We start from the raw sequence: 20,601 nt of genomic DNA on the forward strand, positions 1-20,601 counted from the left end.
ATCATTAGGTTCAATCAATAAGCTAATCAATAAAAACATTTAAACTCTTTTCTTTTCTTGAATTCAAAATAAAATGACTAAATTCAAGAAAAAAAGTTATATTTTTCTGATAACTATTCTCAATCCTTACAGTTCCTTTTTAAAATCCATAATTCAGCATATTTTATTCATTTTCAACAAGAGCATACACCCAAGAATAAATTTATAATTTAAAACATTTCCTTCTTCGCACTAAACACAAAATTATTTTTTTTTCTTGATTAGTATATTAAAGGCTGCTAATAGAGTTTCATTTAAACAATGGGGTTCAACCAAGAAAGCTCGATTGTCAGAGTTTTCATAATTAAAATCGGAAAGAAAAAAAATGGTAACCGCTATTCTAGTATTCTTTCAAACAGAGTATTCAGGCAGGTGTTTCTTTCAAGCACTTATCTTATAGTGATTTACTAGTTAATTGAGAGGGGGAGGGTAGTACTGACCATTCATTTCATATCTTGAAAGCAATAGATTCCTTCCAAGAATCGAACACACTGACCATGTCACACTATTTACACATATTTCCATTCATGTGGCTCAAATAATAATAAACGACTTTCCTAAAACTTGAAATACGGGTATCCAGTCACCTGCAAGAGTGGCGCTAGACTTAGCCCGACAGGGGGTCAGCAATGCCCCGACAGGGGGGCTAAGATAATTTTGAAAATAAGCAATAATTTTTAATATACGAAAAATAATTAATATGACATAGGCATATTTGATCTGATAAAAAATTTATCATGATTCAAATATTAACAAAGAAAAAATATAAAAGTGATATTTGAATAAATAAACAATATATGCACATCCATCATAAGATTCTACAGTGTTCTCAATTAAATATTCGACTCAAACAATGTAACTCAAACTGTAAAAAATTTATGCACAACTAGAAAAAATTCCAAAAATTCGAGCTTACTACTACTAATGTTTAATTCCGTAGCCTTGTAATTTTGAACCTAATCCAGCAGACAAGAGAACTCCAGGATCAAGTAGTGGAAGAAATTTTTGCATTCGTGGAGGACGTTTTGATAGCCCGCATTTGAGTTACATGGAGAGGAAAACCACGAAATCCTCCTACGGTTAGTCTGATACCAAGGGAACTCTAAGAAATGATCCGCTTACCACTGAGGATATTACACGTCAGCACTGTGGTCGGTAAAAGCCGGGTGTGGAATTCATATCACTCAGCCATCACTGGGATTCGAACTCGGTGCACCTCATTCGGAGGAGAATGCTCTATCCCTTGAGTCCAACTTTATTGAGTAATAACTCTGCGGCAGGTACCAATTTTCCAATTTTATTGATTGGTACCAATTTTATTGATTTACTTAAATTTAATCAACTTCAAAATGTAAATGGTAATTCAATCGTAATTTTTGTAGAAAAAAAGGGAAATAAACCGTTTTTCCTCTAAACCTGCAATGAATGCAGAAGCAACCACGAGGGTTAGTGAACAAAATGAACAGGTAGCGGAGCCTTCCAGTTCTTCAAATAATTGTTAAATTACTAGTTATTAACATGCATACTTAAAAAAATACGAAAAACATTTTTCAGTATTAAGAAATAATAATTAAAAACTGCCATCAGCTGGAATAGAGCCCCCGATCTCACAGTTTTGTGTTAGATTTCATAATCATCAGCCCCAAATATACAAACCTGCCTTGCGGATATTTTTTAAAATGTTTTTTTAAATTCAATAAATTAAGTCATTTGGATACTTAACATTCTTGAAAAATGCTTTCCAAATTGATCAGTTCATTTAGAAGTAAACCATAATTCAGCTTATCTTATTCATTTTTAGCTTATGTATATATTATACACCAAAAATTATTCAAAACTAGATTAGATATAACTCAAGGACTGCAAACTTAACTGTCGGATATAAAACCTTATTTAAGATTGAAAATGGTAAAACGAGGAAAAATCTACATTCCTCGAATTAAATATTTTAAAAATAGTCTGTTTTTAGGTTATAATATTCGTAATTACCTTAATAAACTTTAATCGTAATGTCGGGGTTCCGCCGATGGAAGACATTTAATATATACACACTAACGCTTTATATCAATTAGCAATTAGTTTTAGAATAACAATTATAGAATAATTATTATAAGATTATTATAGAATTAATATAGAATTAATAATTATTATAGAGTGAAAGGTTTTAAAAGACAAATATTTGTTAATGTTTAATATTTAATCTATGAAAAAACATAACACATATTGAAATCTAACGAATAGCCCCTGATAAATTTCGTGACAAAAAAAAGGAAAAAAAAATTGAAGCTTGATTGATTTCCGGATTTTAGAAACACCTTCTAGTTTTGCTTTTCAATCAAATTGGTTTCGATGTCGTTCATCCCACCTGTCTCACTAGTGATTCAGCATATATTGATATCATTTTTGTTTCGTTCTTACTTAATATTAATTTGCTTGCGACAATTATTTTTTTACGTATTAATTGTTTAAATATTAATTGATTTTTGAATTGACAATTTCAATCATCTCTTAGGTATTTAAAACTGCAGCATATCACATGAAAATATTAAATATATATCATTTTTACAATAAAGTAAAATGAAAAAGAATTCTGATCCTTAGGAACAGATATTAAATAGTCTCATGATCGAATGATGGAGCATAATTACCTTTTAAACAAATCAATTTTTTTTTTTTACCTTTTAAACTAAAAATTTGCTTATTTTTATATAACTTATTAATACTCAAATTATTCAATAGATGACATGACAACGAAGTTTTTTTATTTTTTTATTCAGTAATTTATTTACATTTTTTCCAGTTCTTTATTTATTTTAATTTCATTAAATTAAATGCACACGGCTAAAATAAAAACAAAGCTGTCAAATTTTTACATATATAGTTTCGATTTATAACTTTAAGAAATTGCTTCGACTTTGATTAGGAAATTTAAAAGCCTTATTAATGAAAAAATTGAGAAGCCTTATTAACTTTAAACACATAATAACAACAAAAAGGAGTTAAAAATAGAATGATCAATAAACAATAAAATCGTAAGCTAACTAAATTAATTAATTTCGTGTACGAACTATAATATTACAAATTAAACATATTTCATATTTAGGGGAAACATGGAAAATTTGATCATACAGGAGTTTTAGACAATTTTTTTCTCATGTTGTAACATTTTTTTAGCTGATGATCATTTGATTTCAATGCTTTATTAAACAAAATTATATGTTGTTTCTGTCTATTAGCAGTAAGTAAAATTAAAATTAAATTACATTTGTTATATCAATTTTATCCGGAACAGACCAAATCAAGAGTTTTGGCAAACAGGCCAGTCAAAGAGGGAATTAAATAGGATTCTAGGAAAAAAAGGTACCGGAAAAAAAGGTACGGAAAAAAAGGTCCCGGAAAAAAAGGTACCTGGAAAAAAAGGTACCGGAAAAAAAGGTACGGAAAAAAAGGTCCCCGGAAAAAAAGGTCCCGGTAAAAAAGGTACCTGTGTAGGGAAAGTTCTGTAGGGGAAAATATTTTAAGTGAGAAGATTGGATTGAAGCGCTTTTTGCTGTTCCGTGCATGTTTTTTTTCGTGTCGCGCGTGTTCAAAGAGCTTTTTATCCAACTTTGGTTTCTTATTTATGCATTTATTCTTAAAAAGTTAATTAAATATGAAAATGTTCAATAAAATTGTTTATTTATTTTCTAAGATCATGATTCTACCGGGAATCTTGACTCTTATCTATTGAAAAAGTGTTATCAGGCTACATGAAACTTTTAGGGGAGGGGGAGTAAAATTAATGTGTTTCGCTTATAACGCTTCTAATAGAAATTTTTTGACAGGTATTTTTTGACAGGTGTCATTTTCTTTCATTTTTCGCTTTTTTTTTTTTATTTTGTGATAAGTTACAATTGATAACATAGCACAGAACCGTTTCAGTTAACCAATGGCATGTTTGTGAATCGGTTTATGCATTGACGGTCTTACTTGACCCACTGTTTTCCACCTCTTGTTTACGATATTGGGGGAAAAAATGAAGTTTAGAAAAAGTTTTTGATTTATTAAAACATAATATCCCCTAACTATTGAATTTATAATTTAAACCCTAAAATATGACAAAATTATAATTTATCTAAAAAGATATTGCAATAAACAAGGCGGAGCATTCTATATCCACTATCTGGTTAATGTTTAAATATCATTTGCTATCGAATTCGAGAGCATATTTTTCTTTTTTATATTTTGGGTTTTAAAAACTTCAATTTTCGGTGCCATTTCTCTTAAAGATTTTTTCTCTGTTAGTGACTTTTTATTTTCATTATTTTAGTGAATAAATCTAAAAATTATTTTCGATTATTTTTTAAAATTTGTTAAAAATTATAAATATTTGTAATGTCTTAATTGCTTTTAAAAGGCTACTAATGTTCAATTACGTAGTCTTATAAAAGTGAACTCAACCCAGAAGACAAAGAGAACTCCTAGATCAAGCATTGGGAGAAATTTGCCTTCGTGGGGACTTTTCAATGGAACTTAAAAGCATGTGCGTTACATATAGTGTAAACCACGAAAACCATCCACGGTTAGACTGACGGCAAGAGAACTCTAACCCATAATCTGTCTTCCACAGAGGATATTTTACATTAGTACTGTGATCAGTGCGAACTGAGTGCATCTTCATATTGACCCGCCGGCTCTGGCATTTGATTGGTGGTAATGGTAGTGTTATTCGTTTCTTTCTCTCTTTAAATAGATAATAATTCTTATTTATTTAATTGGCAATAAGAACAACTTAAAAAATTATCTAAACAGTAACAACTATCATTTTAATTACTTTACATCTTTAGTAATTAATTTACTAATTGAAGCGTAAAAGGTTATTTAACGTTGCATTACAACGTAGTATTATAATTAATGAATTTTTTTTCACATTTATTTACATTCACAATTAACATTTATTCAATGTACTATATTTAAGAGCAAATTAGAATCAAAATGCTGGAAACTTATCTGAAGCAAACCTTATTGAATATTTTTAGCAGGATTTCATTGATTTAATCATGATTTAAGTCAGCTGGTTTTCTTAAAAATATCATTGTTTCGTATTGAATCGAATGTTATTTTAATACTTAAATATATATTAGTCATTTAATGTATATATGTATTATAATATCTGGTCTTTTACATATTTTAATTTGTAATTATGAAATTTCCAGAAAAAAAGAAACCATTCATTAAAGTAGGATTGCTTTTTTAATAAGTAAATTAAAAAAAATTAGTATGCTTGATTTTTTTTCCACGCATTTTTCTTTATTTTTTTTATGATTCATTTATATTCAATTTCCAATTAGTTTGGACAAAAATTTTGCATCCATCATGCATTTGCTAGAAAGTAATTTATAATACAGTAATATTGCCTGAAATATGTAATTATTTTTATTACATTTTCATTGGATTTAAATTATTTTAATATTTATAAAGTTGAATTAAATAAGATGTGTTTTATAAGTAGATCAGTTTTTTCAATTTAAAATAAAATATATCACAAACCTTTTATGACGTAGTTGACAACTTTTTTAACTATTCCTCTAAAAACTTCAGCTTAGACGTATATGGAGAACTTTGTTTCTGCTTACAACAATATATTTATAAACATCATTTTTTATGACATTATTTTTTGAAAGCACAAGAAAATTAAAAAATAACTTGATTGGAATACATTAGAGGAAAATTTTTTATTTTTTTGTAAAATAATGACGATTTCGATGTTTAAAATATACAAATTCACAAATATACAATATACAAAAACATAAATAGTTCATTGCTATGAAACTCTGCAAAAAAGGTATTACATATCATCGTTAAAATATCTCATAAATTTTTTAAATGGTATGTCTTTTAGATGTTAAAGAAAATTAAAAACTTACATTTAGGAATATTTAAGTATAAAATTTGCTTTATTTAAAACTGCCATGTAGTATCATTTTTAGCTATTCAAAAAAATTAATAAGCTAAAGTAATGAATACAGATTTTAATATGAAATTGGAAATGAATGAAAATTTTGTATGTTGACAATTTTGAGTTTTTAGGGGTTTTAAATTTAGTTAGTTTTTAAATTTACATGTTTTTCTTTCTTAGATTATTAGCTATTGAACTTAAAAATTCTGGGATGTCTAGATTTTGGTTTAAAAACTTAACGCAAAGTGTTTTCAACCTTTTTTGAAGAGTTTCATAGCTCCTCTTTTTTCTATGTGCGATATGCACTCCAGCTTTGATTTGCTGGAAACTGAAATACAAAGAATGACAAAGAATGAAAAACTGAAATACAAAGAATGGCTGAAACATTCTTAGAAAAAGGTTGAAAGGGTTGTTAGAGTGAAACCCCCTCTTATTCTTGTAGGTGTATTCAAGAAACCTCAAGGACATCCATTTGCAGTACACTAATGTACACATACGTCAAAGTAATTGCTATCTTCAGAAATTTACAAGATTAATGAAATGCACTGATTCTAGCAGTAGACTCACAAAAAAGTACATAAACATCTTTCCTTTTTTATAACACCAATTTCCTTTTGTTTGCAAAAATTTTAATATAGCCACAAATGCTTGTTTTTTGGTAAAGGCACACTTCAGTGCATCTAACATGATTCAATCTGTAACATACCTTATTGAATTTGATAATCATTGATTTATAATATATATTATTCACTTTGTTAAAATGATATTTGTTTTAGACCAGGGGTTTCCAACTGGCAGCCCGGGGGCCGCATCCGGCCCGCGAAGCCTTTTTTTGTGGCCCGCGGACTAAACTTTACTAGTTGTCATTTTTTTGCGGACAATTTTCGTAAAGAATCAATATGAGTTTAAAATGCTTTTCTCGTTAATAAAAACCTAATTTCTTCGTATCTGTGAAATTTAACATACCAATTGTGCAAAAAAATTTATTTCTCAGGTTTTACACCCAGGAAAATATTTATTCAAATGCAAAAATAATCATCTATGTAGCTCTATTTTATTTCATTTCTTTTTGTATTTTGTTAATATAATTTAGCATGTGCGTATCAGAAATTTTCTCGAAGAAATTATCCGATTTAACTTTTTGAGACCACTCATTTTGGACGAAAATATTTGCACACACATTTGTAAATTTTAAATGTAAATATCTATTCTCTGGTGGTTGTAGCAGACAAATATCAATTTTCTCATTGAATATTTTGTGTGCTACTATGTAAGTTTTAATAAAAACCTAAGTTATTGTAGCCCGAATTTTTATTATTTATTTAATATTTTTAAAAATATTATTAATAAGAATTAAATATTTCTAAAAATCCACTTCTTATTTTAATTTGTAATTCAATACTTTTGTTTTGTACAACTTATTAAAAATCTGACAATAATATTTAATGTTCTTTCAAACATGAAAAAGTCCTTCATAAAATTTTGATAAAGTTGTGGCCCCACCATTTGATTTGAATTTTTAATTGTGGCCCGCGGCCTCATGTAAGTTGGAAACCCCTGTTTTAGACCATTATAACAGAATCGTCCTTTTAAAAACATTTCTCTGATAATGAAAGTGCATAGTGAAAGTGATTTTTTATTAAAAAATGTAGTTTCATGAATGCTGTTTTTAAAAAGAATTAAAAATAAAACCGTCTTTAATGAAATAAAAAAAAAAATTTAAAACTGAATAAAAATAGACATAACAGAACAGAAATGTCTATTATTTATTATTATTTCTTAACAGAAATAATAATAAATAATAGATTTTAAACAAAGCGAAATTTACTTATATATTTCCTAAAAATAGCTGAGAAATGTGTTACAGGCTATTTAATGTCATTTATCAGCGCAAAATAACGCGTGTTTGAATAAGTTCTTTGAAATTAAATTTTTTTTATGCCGAAATCTTAAATTAAATCTTAACTGTGTTAAAATGAAATGTATTAACAAAAAAATATTCTTAATAAAATTCAGTATTAAAATAATCCCTTAAAAGACTACCTATCTGGTAAAAGACTCCTCATTTTACCAAAATAAATGAATCATAACTGTTAAAATAGGGTGAAAACAATTTTGCAGAGAATTGTATCTCCACTAATTACTTAAAAACTGACATATGTTTTAAAAAATTCCTTGTTTAATTAAGAAAAGAAATATATTTAACAAAAAAATATCTAGTTTAAGAAACTCCTTCTTAGTAATGAAAAAAATTTCTTGCAGCAAATCCCTCCTCCTCCTACTTGCACTAATTAACGAATCTGAATCAAAATTATGAAACGGCAAGAAAACTATTCATAACGTTAGCGTCCTGTCAACTACTTCTATAAACCATTAGTTAAATAAAGAATAACACACATTCTGTAACAGAAACAACAAAAAAAAATTTAAATAGTCTTTTTATCATATAAAGGAAGGGGAAAAAAGTAACATTGTGCTTAAATGTTCTTTCTCCTTTACCTCAATTAGCAAAACTAAATATCAATTAATATGAACTTAAAATATTTCCATGACACCAACCATCCGAATCAGAATTTTCGACAATAAAATAAGTTAATAGAGATAAACGTATCTCTTATAAGAAATAAAAAACCTATAAATAAATAAATAAAAGACGAAACCTCTTATAACAATTTAAAATCTTATAAAAAGAAAGAAAAAATGCATCCGACCCAAAAGTCCTTCTACCTTCCTCAATCGGCTAATATGAATATCTATACCCTCTTTCCAATTTATCATTTAAAATAAAAAAATAACATCTTTTACATTAAACATATTAAAATGCATCTTCCCCTTAGAAAAATAAAATAAATAAATAAATTAAATACATCCAGCTTCTAAGAAAAGAAATATCGTGACTCTAATTAAAAAAAGAGCAATACTTTCCTTTCTCCACAATTAAAGAATAAACATCCAACACAGAAATCCACCCACCCTCCTTAATCGGCTCATCTAAATATCAACACCCTTTTCAAAAAATATCATTTAAAATGAAAAAAAAATAGCATATTTTATATTAAATCTTGCCCTAAAAAAATAAAATAAATAGAGAAATTAAACATACCCAGCTTATAAAAAAAAGAAATACCGCTACTCTAATTAAAAGGCACCAATACTTACACCTCCAATCACGAATAACCATCCAACACATAAATCCTCCCAACTTCCCCGATTGGCTACTTTAAGTCCCACATTAGCAACTTCTTCACAAAATATAATTTAAAATAGAAAATAACACATTTTTCGCTTAAAAATTTTTTTAAAAAAAGTAAAATATTATTGAAAAATTTAAATTGTATCTTCCTGCCTTAAAAAATAATCAAAGAAGAATAAATAAGTGAAATAAAATTAAAAAAAAAGCGTAATACAACCAGCCTATAAGTGCCCCCCCCCCCTTACCCTTCTCGTTACCTCAATGATCTAATCTGAATTATTACAGATAAAAAGAATATTCATTGAAACAGCGAGAAGCATTCATGTTGCCCAGAAAGCGAGAGGGGAAATATCCCTACAGATTTTCCCTATGGAGGTACCTTTTTTACCGGGACCTTTTTTTCCGGGACCTTTTTTTCCAGGGACCCTTTTTTCCGTACCTTTTTTTCCAGGTACCTTTTTTTCCGGGACCTTTTTTTCCGTACCTTTATTTCCGGGACCTTTTTTTCCGTCTACCATTAAATAGTGGCCCGCCATTTAAATAAATAAACAAAACAAAAAAATCTCAATGTATATATAAAAAACTGCTCAAATCTTTCACGTTTTGATTGATTTACCAAAATTGATTTAATAGAAACATTTGCTTACCACCATGTGAAAGATTTATGTCTTCTTAATATCCTACAAAAAGTTGATATAGAAATTCCTATTTCATTCTCTTACGATTGATTTGAAAAATAACAGAATTAAATCAGCTACAATAATTAAATAAAGTAAACAATTATGCTAGTTGAAACATTTAGGATGATTAAAGGAAAGAAAAGCTTTTATAATCAATTTGAAAAAATATCTTCTGAATTTTGTAAGAGAGAAAAATTCGAATTGAACGAGTCCCAATTTAAGGACAGTATGGAAATCTCAAGACAGATTCTAACAAGACCCTCCCCCTATCTACAGCCCTAGAAATGTTTTCTTGTTAGAAATTTATGACCAGAAATCAAACAAAAGGGTGTTTCTGTGGATATCTGATATTTCCGAAGTTAGGAGAAAAGAGGCCCTAGGCAATATCAACAGTGTAAAGTGAGGAGGCTATTTAACAACTCTGTGGGTGGTAGCTACGAAAGTGGGGATATTTTCATCAGTAGAAAAGCGTTTTATTGCTCTTTTGGTTAGAAAAGTGAAGAATAACAATTATTTTATGTTTGTAAGCACTTCGATTAGATTTTGAAAAGCATCCAACTATGTAAAAAAGAAAAAATAATCTGAATAAATCTCTGAATAAAACTTTAAAAAAAGTGGGATCTGGTGGCCCTCTTGAGTTATAAATAATAAATGAGTTAAAATTTTAAAAAAAAAAAAAAAAAAAAAAAGACAATTAATGCAATGAGATTTTAGACTTTTCGGGGGCCCCATCAGAACTCGGGGCCCTGGGACAGGGCCCAATGAGCCCATCCTTAAAAATGGCTCTGGTTCAAAATTACAAGGCTACGGAGTTAAACTTTAGTAGTCGTAAACCCGAAAATTAGGTCAGCTGTTCAACGACGGATAGAATAAAATAAAATAGCAAGATATACAAATTTTTATATTATTTTGTGGAAGGTAATTTTAAATTGTAAAATACAAAATTTGAATAAAATTGATTGAATAATTAAAGATAAATGAAATTTAAACAAACCGACGTTTTTAAAATTTGAACTCAGAAACTAATCGATCGATTGCTCTGAAAGTTTGTGTTTTGAAATTAAAAGGATGTAAAAATATGTAGAACATGCAATTCAATATATTTATTATTATTTAATAAACTAGTAAAAAATAACAAATAATTATTTAAAATTATTTTTGCTTAAAAATTTGTGCATAATTTTTTTTTCTTTTTTTTTTTGTAATTTAATGTATACATTTTTCAATACACTCAAGAAGTTCTCGAGATAATGCGCAATAATCGAAGTATGAAGTTAAAATTAAAGGACCCAAACTTTCCATCTCTCTCTTTGCCATAACTTTGGACACTATCATCTTCCAGATTGCGGCTGTTTCCGCAGTTTGAAAATTAAAAACCTAAAACTAAACTTTTGACAAACTTGCATGTTTATCCTGAACAAAATGAGCTTTAGTGCTCTTTTTCGTAAAAATATGGTATTGACTCTTTATACGTGAATATACGATTAAATCAAAAGTTAATCAAGGTGTTCCCTTTTTCCATTTCATACACTGTACATAAAATAAGTCAATGAGAATCTGTTATGTTGATTAATATATATTTTAAGATATTGAATACGAACAGTTTAATTGTTTCTCTGAATCAATCAACAATCTTTTTACTACTAAGAAAATGATAAAAAAAAAATAATAAATTAAATATGCCAAAAAAATTAAAATAAATTACAAATATTTTGTTAATGTTTGTTTTTCTTTTTTTTCCGACTGCTTATTTAATGCGTTGATTAAAATATAAACCTTGAATCCGAAAAAGTAAATGATTTTCCTCATCTAAAAATATTAAAAAAATGAAAAAATTAAAACTGAACTTTTTTTATTTTATTCTTTTACTTTCATTTTGCTTGAAAATTTCACAAAACAATTATGTGATCCCATAAACCATTAATAAACATGTTACATAAAAAAGAATTTGTAAAGAGGACCTGCCTCTCTCTCTCTGTCCCTCAGGCTTTTGTCAGTTATTCTCTCAGTAAAGAGGGGTGATTATCTATCCCCTCCTCAGTTCTCGAGAAAAAAGAATAGCAGTTTGAAAGATAAGTTTCCAAGAAAATCAAGATGTGTTTGAGGGGAAAGGATTTCTATGGGTCTTCAAAAAGTCTTCAATTTCAACCATGTCTAATCGCATCCGGACTCTAGTTTAACAATGTATGAGCAAAGTTAGGAGTAGTGCAGTGAAACTACAATTACATAGAATTTACAATATATTTTTCTAAATTTTGTTACTAATTCTTAAAAATAAATAAATAAAAAGTCAACTACAAAAATTTTTATTAGGCATTTGTAAATGAATTTTTGACATTTTTTAGAAAAAAAATGTGACCAGACTATTTTCCCGACGAGACTTTAAATTTTTCCCGATGGGGGGGCTGGCCATGCCCGACGGGGGTATCCAGCCCCCCCCCTGACCCCCTACTGGCGCCGCCCTTGGTCACCTGGTGGTTTCTTTCAAGAAGTAACAATTTGTAGCAATTGTAGAAGTAGTTCCAAATTGAAATTTCGAAGCGCGTTTGAAATTTATTTTCCTTCGGAAATTTATTTATATAATGGCTGCAACAAGCGTGGGTTATCGCGATTTCTCGCTTGTTTTCAAAGCGTTCCATCTGAAAAAAAATGCTCCAAATGGAATGATTTGCCGTTGCGGGCTTGAAAAGGAGGATACTGTTTTTTCTAAAGATGAGGAGAGATATATTGAAGAAAATATTGGTGGGTTGAGATTATTTTCCAGTGATTCTTTTCGAATAGAAACCATAATGGTACCAACATGTGATGACGACTTTTCATCAACTAAAATTTTGAGAAAACTTTTTCGTCGTGTTGGGTCACCTTACAAGAGATTAGTTTGGTGTGGCCGCCTTCTGATTGAATTCCACGAAGAAAACCAATGCAGTCGGTATTTATCGTCTGCTCTGAAGTTTTATATTAAAGCGATTGAAATCTACAAAGAGGCTCGCTATCTTTTACCTATCCGTCCTTTTAGTATGATAATGAAAGAACTTTTAAGGCTTTCATCTAAATTTCGCGTTCACCAGAGTGTATTTCTCGAACTTTTGAGATTGCTTAGCACAGATCGATATTATAACCTGTCTGATTTTCTGACTGACGATGAGGTTTGTGTGTTAGAAGATATATTTAGAGCAGCAAACGAACTTAAACTAGATATATTGGTGTTATGGGAAAAAGTAGACAGCGGATCTTACACTTCATTTAATTTGTTTATATATGAACACGCTGAATTTATTATTCCATTAATCAAATTTGGAAAGATAGAGAACATGTCAATAGAGAGTGGTTTTTGTTTGCAGTTTTCATTGTTCCTGTAAGTATTATTATTTCTCTATTTAATTATTTTCTGTCTGTTAAACTATTGTTCTTCATCTCAAATTGCTGAGAGTATGAAATTGTGAAATATTCTATAGATAATTTTTAGTACCATTTATTATTTTTTTATATCAAATGCAAAAACCCTACAAATTGGCCAAAATCGTGGAAAACTGCTTAATTTACGGTTATCCACGTAATCACCAAATATCAGCAAAAGTGTTTTTTTTCCACAAAATGTCGTTATTTACCAGATACACATGTTTTTTTTATTACAGTATTTAAAATATTGTAATTAAAATTAAAAAAAAACAATGAAACGTGTTTTTAAAAAAAAAAAATTTCTGCTTTACTTGTTTTGCAGGTTATCCGTATAATTTCTATCAATTACTACTATTCATGTGAAATAAATTTTATTATTAACTATACTCGAATTAAGTAATCTTTCGATTTGACTGAAAAATCCATTTGCTTACAGGGTGTGGAAAAATAACTGACAAATAATTTTATTATTAAATTTATTTTGAATTTTATTCAAAAAATAAATTATCACAAAAAATAATAATAGTAGATTTACTAATAAGTAAATTTAATTGATTATAAGTAAGAAAATTTAAATTTTATTAACAAAGCAGCAGCCTTAAGCAGAGGTGCAAATGTTTATTGAAAGCAGTGGGCCGCAAGTCTTTAATCTTCATTCACGTTGAAGTACTAAATTATTAAACATGTGTAACTCGATCTAAATCTGTGGCTTAAATTTAATCGTGATGGTCACTCCCATTTTGTTTCGACGAGATAAGAGCAATCTTGAAGTACTAATTGTGTTACCTATTTTTCTTCCTTTATTTTTTGAATGAGAGTAACCTTTAAATTATCTATAGAAAGTCAAAGACCGTCTGCTGCTATGGAGACAAGAAATACCGCATTCTAAGGAGGAGAGCTTCTTTCACCTCTGATTTCCTTCCTCTCGACTCCCTGAATCAAAACCTGTCTTAAATAATGATCCGGCAGCCCTACATGAAATAGTTAAGCCTTGTAACCATAGTTACTGCCACCGCTCCAGACGAATGGCTAGGGGAGTTTTTTTACATAGACAAACTATACAATTTATTCCTGATCAGACACGAAAGCAATAATATTAATTCTTATTTCTGAATTTAAAATTTAATTTTTTATTTATTTATGCACTTTCTTTTCAAAAAAAAAGTCGGAAGAAATTTATCTTGTTTTACTTTATAAAATTTAAGATAAAAGTTGAATTGAGTAAGGAATATTTAATACAGCAGGCCTGTCAGGCGTTGAACACGTGTTCGTGTGAACAAGGGTTCAAATCCAACAGACCGATGAATTCCAGTGTATAAATGGTGAGTGGTGCATGCTAAATTCTCTAGGAGTCACAAAGTCCTCCAAGTTAACAAAGCAAATCAATACATCGGGGGGGGCACTGATCCAGGAGTTCCCTAGTCTTCTGGATTGGGTTCAAAGTTACATGGTTACAGAGTTGAACATTGGTAGACGTAAACTCAAATATGGGTCGGCTGATCAACGATGGTTGTGAATTAAAATACTTTACTGCAGATCAGGATTAATAAAGAACTACCATAAGATATTTTGTAATTAATTATATTCTTTTCATCAATTATATTTATTATATTCATTTATTATATTTATTAATAATATTCTTTGCACTTTAAAAGATGACAATAAAATAAAATAATAATAAGCCACACTTTCAAATTGTGCGTTATCAGGTGGAAGTTGAATAAATTTGAAAAGTATTTATCTAAAAAATTTTGCTAATGGACTGTTTGATGTGAAAATATCAATTTTTGACAACTGTAGCTTATCATTATATTTGCACCAACCCATTATATTTTAGTAATTTTTAATTATATTTTTTTCCTGTTACAGATTGTCTACGTCAACTGATTTTGACTTTGACTGTGAATACAACTCCACAACACTCCGCGCACTGCAAACTCTGCGTTTGTTTTTTCTAATAAAGTCCAAATTCATTAAACCAACTACCGGACCTTACGCACTGAAGTTATTGTGGAATAGTATAACAGAGCCATTCCTGTGTCAGGAAGAGTTCAAAAAGAGTGCCAAAGAATTCGAAGCATCTGATCGATTAACTGCAGCATGGGATTGGTATGCAAACCATGTGTTGGAAAACGTCATCTCACCCAGAGGACCAAGATCTCTGGCCCATCTTTCAAGGTGCTCCGTTCGTAGGCAGCTGGCGACATGCCTTCAGCTTCCGTGTGGTGTTGACCAGCTTGATGCTCCGAAGATTCTAAAAGATTATATTCTTTTGAAACATTGAAAGTTTTTTACCTGTGCAGAGCTGAAAAAGCTGTGTAATTTCGAAGAATAAATTTCATTCTAATAAGTAAATCGCAATTGTTAATTGTGCATTGTTTTGACTCAACACCAAAGATAAACCTTCTCCATTTTTCCTCGGAAATTATTAAAACTCCGCGATACATTGCTGTACAAACAATGAAATTTTCCTTTCGTAGAAGATATGTTAGCTATAATATTTTGTAGGAAATAAATTTTCAAAACAGGAATGCTTTATTTGAAGGTTTTATAATACAGAGCATCGCTTGAATATAAAATATAGATAGAAGTGATTTTTTGCACATGAGCAGGGAAGTATTGTACACTTAAATGTGTGTAAAATCTGATTCTATTAGTAAAATAATAGAGTCATATCAGACTTAAGAACCTAAAAATGCGATGGTATGTAGAAAATGTAATAATAATGAGATTCGATTCTTAGGTCGAGAATATTAACAGTGAAACTTTCAACAGGGAGTGCAACCAAATTTTCAACAAAGAATAGGTACCTTTCTTAAGCACTTAAAATATATTTAGCACTTAAAAAAAAATTTTTCTCATTAAAAAAATTTTTTTTTCTTTCCTCTCCGTGTTGAAAGTTTATCATTTTAATATGTATGTATAGAATTATCAAAATTGAGAAAAACCCTTTAAAACATTTTATTTCATCATTTGAAAATAAAAAGTTTCTGACAAAGAACTCAATTCTTGATTTTGCTAGCCAACAAAAAAAATATTGTGTACAGTATTAACTATATTCAATATTGAGTTCCGACTTCGAATATTAATTTTTTAAATTAAATAATTATTTTATTCAATTGAATAAAAAATTAATTTAATATTGAATTTGCGATGAGTTAAAATTTAAATAAAAATTTATAAATGACACACTCATCAAAAACATTTACAAGATGAGTATTTGTAGTTTTGTTCAGTATTTCTTTAATGAAATATTTAAAAAATTTATTCAATAATTCTGAAATAAGAAACACAATGAGTATTGTGCCTTTAAAAAAAATTTCTGTTGCAAATTATTAATATATGGTCCCTATATTCATCATATTTAACAAATTTGAGAATATTATTTTTTTTCTCCAATGCCTACCTGTGTTAACATCTGTCAATGCAGGCATATACAGGGCGGTTTTGTTGGCCTCTCTTTCAGGGGCACCATATTAGGCGGGCCAACGTCGCTCCCACAGTGAGGACAGATAGTACAGAGAAGGAAAGAACATCCATGCCTTGCCCGGGATTCGAACCCAGAACCTTTCTGATGCAGGGACAGTTCTCTGCCCCCTACAAAGGCCGGTTGGCAATTTGAGATTATCGAATATTTAATTTCAATTATTTTTAAGTCAAATGATAAAGAGCTAAATAATAATCACATAAGATTTCTTGAGGTATTTGCTGAATATTAAAATAGTGAAAAGCCTTTCAGTTTATACTTTTTTTAAAATCTTCCCTCTAAAAATATATTTATAAAAAATACCGGATGTCAACTTGACAGTTCTTTGCCTTCAATTCAAGCTACAATTTCTGGAATTTCATCAATGAAAATATTTTAGTTCGTTGTTACTGTCAGCAGTGGAGAATACCAGATGCCAACTTGAATTGAAATTTTTTTTTTATGTGTATTGAAAAATTTTTTTAAAATTTTTTCCAGCTTGAAATTTTTTTTTATGTGTATTGCATCGTAAAAGAGCCAACAGTTTAAACAAAGGTCGAGAGATGTTGCTTATAAGCAACGGAGTTCCTGTGCAACTAAGGAACGCATCTTCGATCGAAATAAAATAAAGGTTAGGACAAAGCTAATAATGTTGATCGAAAATAATTTGATAAAAAGAGAATAGAATTTTGGGTAATTGGAAATCTAACTGGTATAAACATCGCAAAAACGTCCGCATTCAATATTTTGCAACTCCAAACGGAGGGAAGGAAGGATCACAACTTTTAACAATTTATTGAATAAACAAACGAGGGAAGTTTATGAAATAGGAGTAATACAGTGGATGTGATAGCAATAACATATTGCATGATGGTTGAAACTTTACAGCAACAGGTGCAGTATCATAGGAATTGATATGATTAACAAAGTGATGTAAGAATGTTGTAAAAAAATATAAGGGTAGTAAAAAATATAGTAAGGAATAAAGCTTACATAACAGCAGTATGGTTGGGTATAATAGAAATAAAACAATATGAATTAATAATAGCGTAATAAAACAATATGAATTAATAATAACGTAATAAAACAATATGAATTAATAATAACGTAATAAAACAATATGAATTAGTAAAGATAAAAATAAGAATATGGCAAGTAGCAAATAGAAAAATAATAAGACAATACATCAATAGGATTGGAGAGTTTTAAATGGAATATTAAAATGGACAGTACATTCATTGAACTCTTGAAGAAAAGAGAGTATTTGGAATATAAAATCTCTATATTATAAGCATAGGATGCTAAGTAAGTTTCGGGGAGGTTTCAGCTCAGTGGCCTCAGCATGCCACTGAATTCATATTTTGTTGTAATTTTTTACTGTATTTCATTAATTCTGACACAGTTTTATTTCTGAGAATAAACTTAAAATCAAACCAACAGCGTTAACTTTATAATTACAAAATATTTTTTTTCGTAGTACCATTGATTATTATTTCTGTTTTTTTGTCTTAAAATGTTAAATATTGAAAATAGTGTATAGATAAATATAGTATATTGTTAATTTTAAACTAAATTGAATTTTTTTTTATACATCTTTTAAGATTTCTTTGTTATTTTCAGATTGGTATCTTTATTTTATAACCGTCATTGAACAGCTGACCCTATTTTTGGCCTTACAACTACTAATGTTATACTACGCTGACTTGTAATTTTGAATCCTACCCAGAAGTCAAGGGTGCTCTTGAACTCTTAGATCAAGTATTGGGAGAAAGGACTCGTGGAGGCATTTTTGATGGAACTAACTTTTCTTTCAAGAAAATAAAAAGTCAATCTTCTCTTATAGAAAAGAATGATATACTTTTGTGGAGGAGAAATGATTTGCGAAGTATTAAAGAATACAAAAAGAAAAATGTGCCAATATATGACCTGGAGGAAACCGGGTTTAATGAAGGCCATTTCCCCAGTAAAACATGGCAAGACACAACGATTAAGACCAGCTATGAAGCTTCATCATCGAATTTAACTGTTGGTTTAGCTGAACGAAAAGGAAGAAGGCTGAACATTATTTACATTGGGAGCAAAAAAGGATTTGTTTCAGTTAACGCAGATGTATTTATAGGGAAAGAAAAGTGAAGAATAAATGGACGGTAACCATTTTTAAAATTGGTTAAAAAAAAAAGTGATACCTAAATTAAGACCGAAAAGTGATATTGATAGAAGAGCGTGATGTTGCTAGTGAAAATAAAACTTTCAAATTAAATGATGTAAAAATTACTGTCATACAAGCCATGAGCAACGTAACTACTCAAAATTGGGTACACTGTGTAAATTATGTAAATTCAGTGGAGGACTAAATGTTGCGAATAGATGGGCCTTTGGAACATGTTTGGGAAAACCAAATCTTTATAATTTCGTTGAATGGTGATTCTAGTGACTTTCAAACAAGTGCTGAAGAAATGTAATGAATTGTTTTAGAAAAGGTTACATTGTATGCAAAATAAGCTTATTTTCAACTATTTTAGAAGTAAGTGGATCTTAACTTAAATGAAAGTTCTCAAAATTCATTGATAATATTTTTGCACTGAATTGTATTAAATACTCCAAAAATGCCATACTACTAAAATTTTCTTTATAATGATTCATAAATTAAGAAAAAAATGGCAAATTTAAATCATTATAGTAAAATTGTATTTGATTATTTAATTTTCCAAATATTAACCTTATATGTACAATATTTAATAAATTTTTTTAAGAATAAGTGAAAAAAAATCCATATAAACAAGTGAATGTTATTAAATTGATGACAGTTGAGCATATTTGCTGTGTGACTGATTCAACTTGTGATTTTATTTATTTTCTTTAAGACAGAAGTAAAAGTTGTTTCCGCTTTATTCAATCTCTGTAAAGATTCAAACTTTGTGACTTCTGCGCCACGTGTAGTACAATTTGCTTTTTATAGGAGCTTTAACAATGTGGCTGCGGAAATGTAAGATTTTTATTTTTTGCTTAAATAAAAGGACTTTTAAATATCATTTGAAATACAAATTCCATCATATAAGTATACAAATCCGCTAGTTATAAACTAAAAAAAACCCTAAATTGGGCTGGCTGTTCAGCAACGGTTATAAAGTAGAAGGATATCCAATGATTCGTAAATGATATCCAACACAAAAATTTTTGTTTTAGCAATTTTAAAAATTCGACTTTTAATTTTTTTAAAAATATTAATAGTGATCAAAATACGAAAACTTTGAATTATTTGTTATTCATATTTATTACCTAACTAAATGTTACCTAAGACCAAAGCTTCTCTTTAGAAAACAGTGTTCTCGTCGCAGAAATTTTTTTTTTAATGGCGGGCACTTGGAGCTTGTCCAATTGGCCACAGAAATGCCAGAACTGCTACTCTCTTCTCATTTCCCAGTGGGCACCTGTGGCGAAGCCACGGCGGTGGAGCAGCGTCGCCCACGTCACACAACCACAAACCCGTTTATAGGGCGGGCTACATTCACACAAGGGAGAAAAGACATAGAACACAGAGAGAAAGAAACATCCATGACCTGAGCAGGATTCGAACCCGTGGCCAATGGCTCCGCAGTCGGACACGCTAACCACTCGGCCACCTGGTCGGCTCGTCGCAGAAATTAAATAATAAGATTCATGCATTTTCACGTGATTATTAGAGCGGAGCTGTTTTTTTTAAAAAAAATTCTAAATGTCCACGCATGATATATCATTCGACGATAGTCCAAAAAATACAATTAAAATTAAAAAAAATAATTATAATAAAAAAAGTCGTTCATTCTTCAAACTCCTCCATGTTCTCATATCAAATCAATAGCTCTGGGGGTACTGATAACGGTGTTTCGTTGTTCTCTGGATCGGT

General features: G+C 29.4%; 1 protein-coding gene across 3 annotated transcripts in view; it reads left to right on the top strand.

Moving 5' to 3' along the window:
• LOC147802195 (uncharacterized) overlaps positions 1–15,604 on the top strand; it is a 52,369-nt gene extending 36,765 nt beyond the window's left edge. For 2 of the 3 annotated variants that reach the window (XM_087153653.1, XM_087153650.1), the window contains exon 2: positions 15,119–15,604. In XM_087153653.1, the coding sequence (XP_087009779.1) occupies positions 15,119–15,533 (415 nt within the window). In that variant the 3' untranslated portion in view covers positions 15,534–15,604. Of the gene's footprint in view, positions 1–12,190; positions 13,206–15,118 lie in introns of those variants that run through there. The other variant, XM_087153652.1, reaches the window with a different exon arrangement.
• The last annotated feature ends 4,997 nt before the right edge of the window (positions 15,605–20,601 follow it).

The sequence above is a fragment of the Parasteatoda tepidariorum genome, chromosome 10 (genome assembly GCF_982258835.1).
Source record: "Parasteatoda tepidariorum strain Cologne lab strain chromosome 10, Ptep-v5.0, whole genome shotgun sequence".
NCBI classification, from domain to species: domain Eukaryota; kingdom Metazoa; phylum Arthropoda; class Arachnida; order Araneae; family Theridiidae; genus Parasteatoda; species Parasteatoda tepidariorum.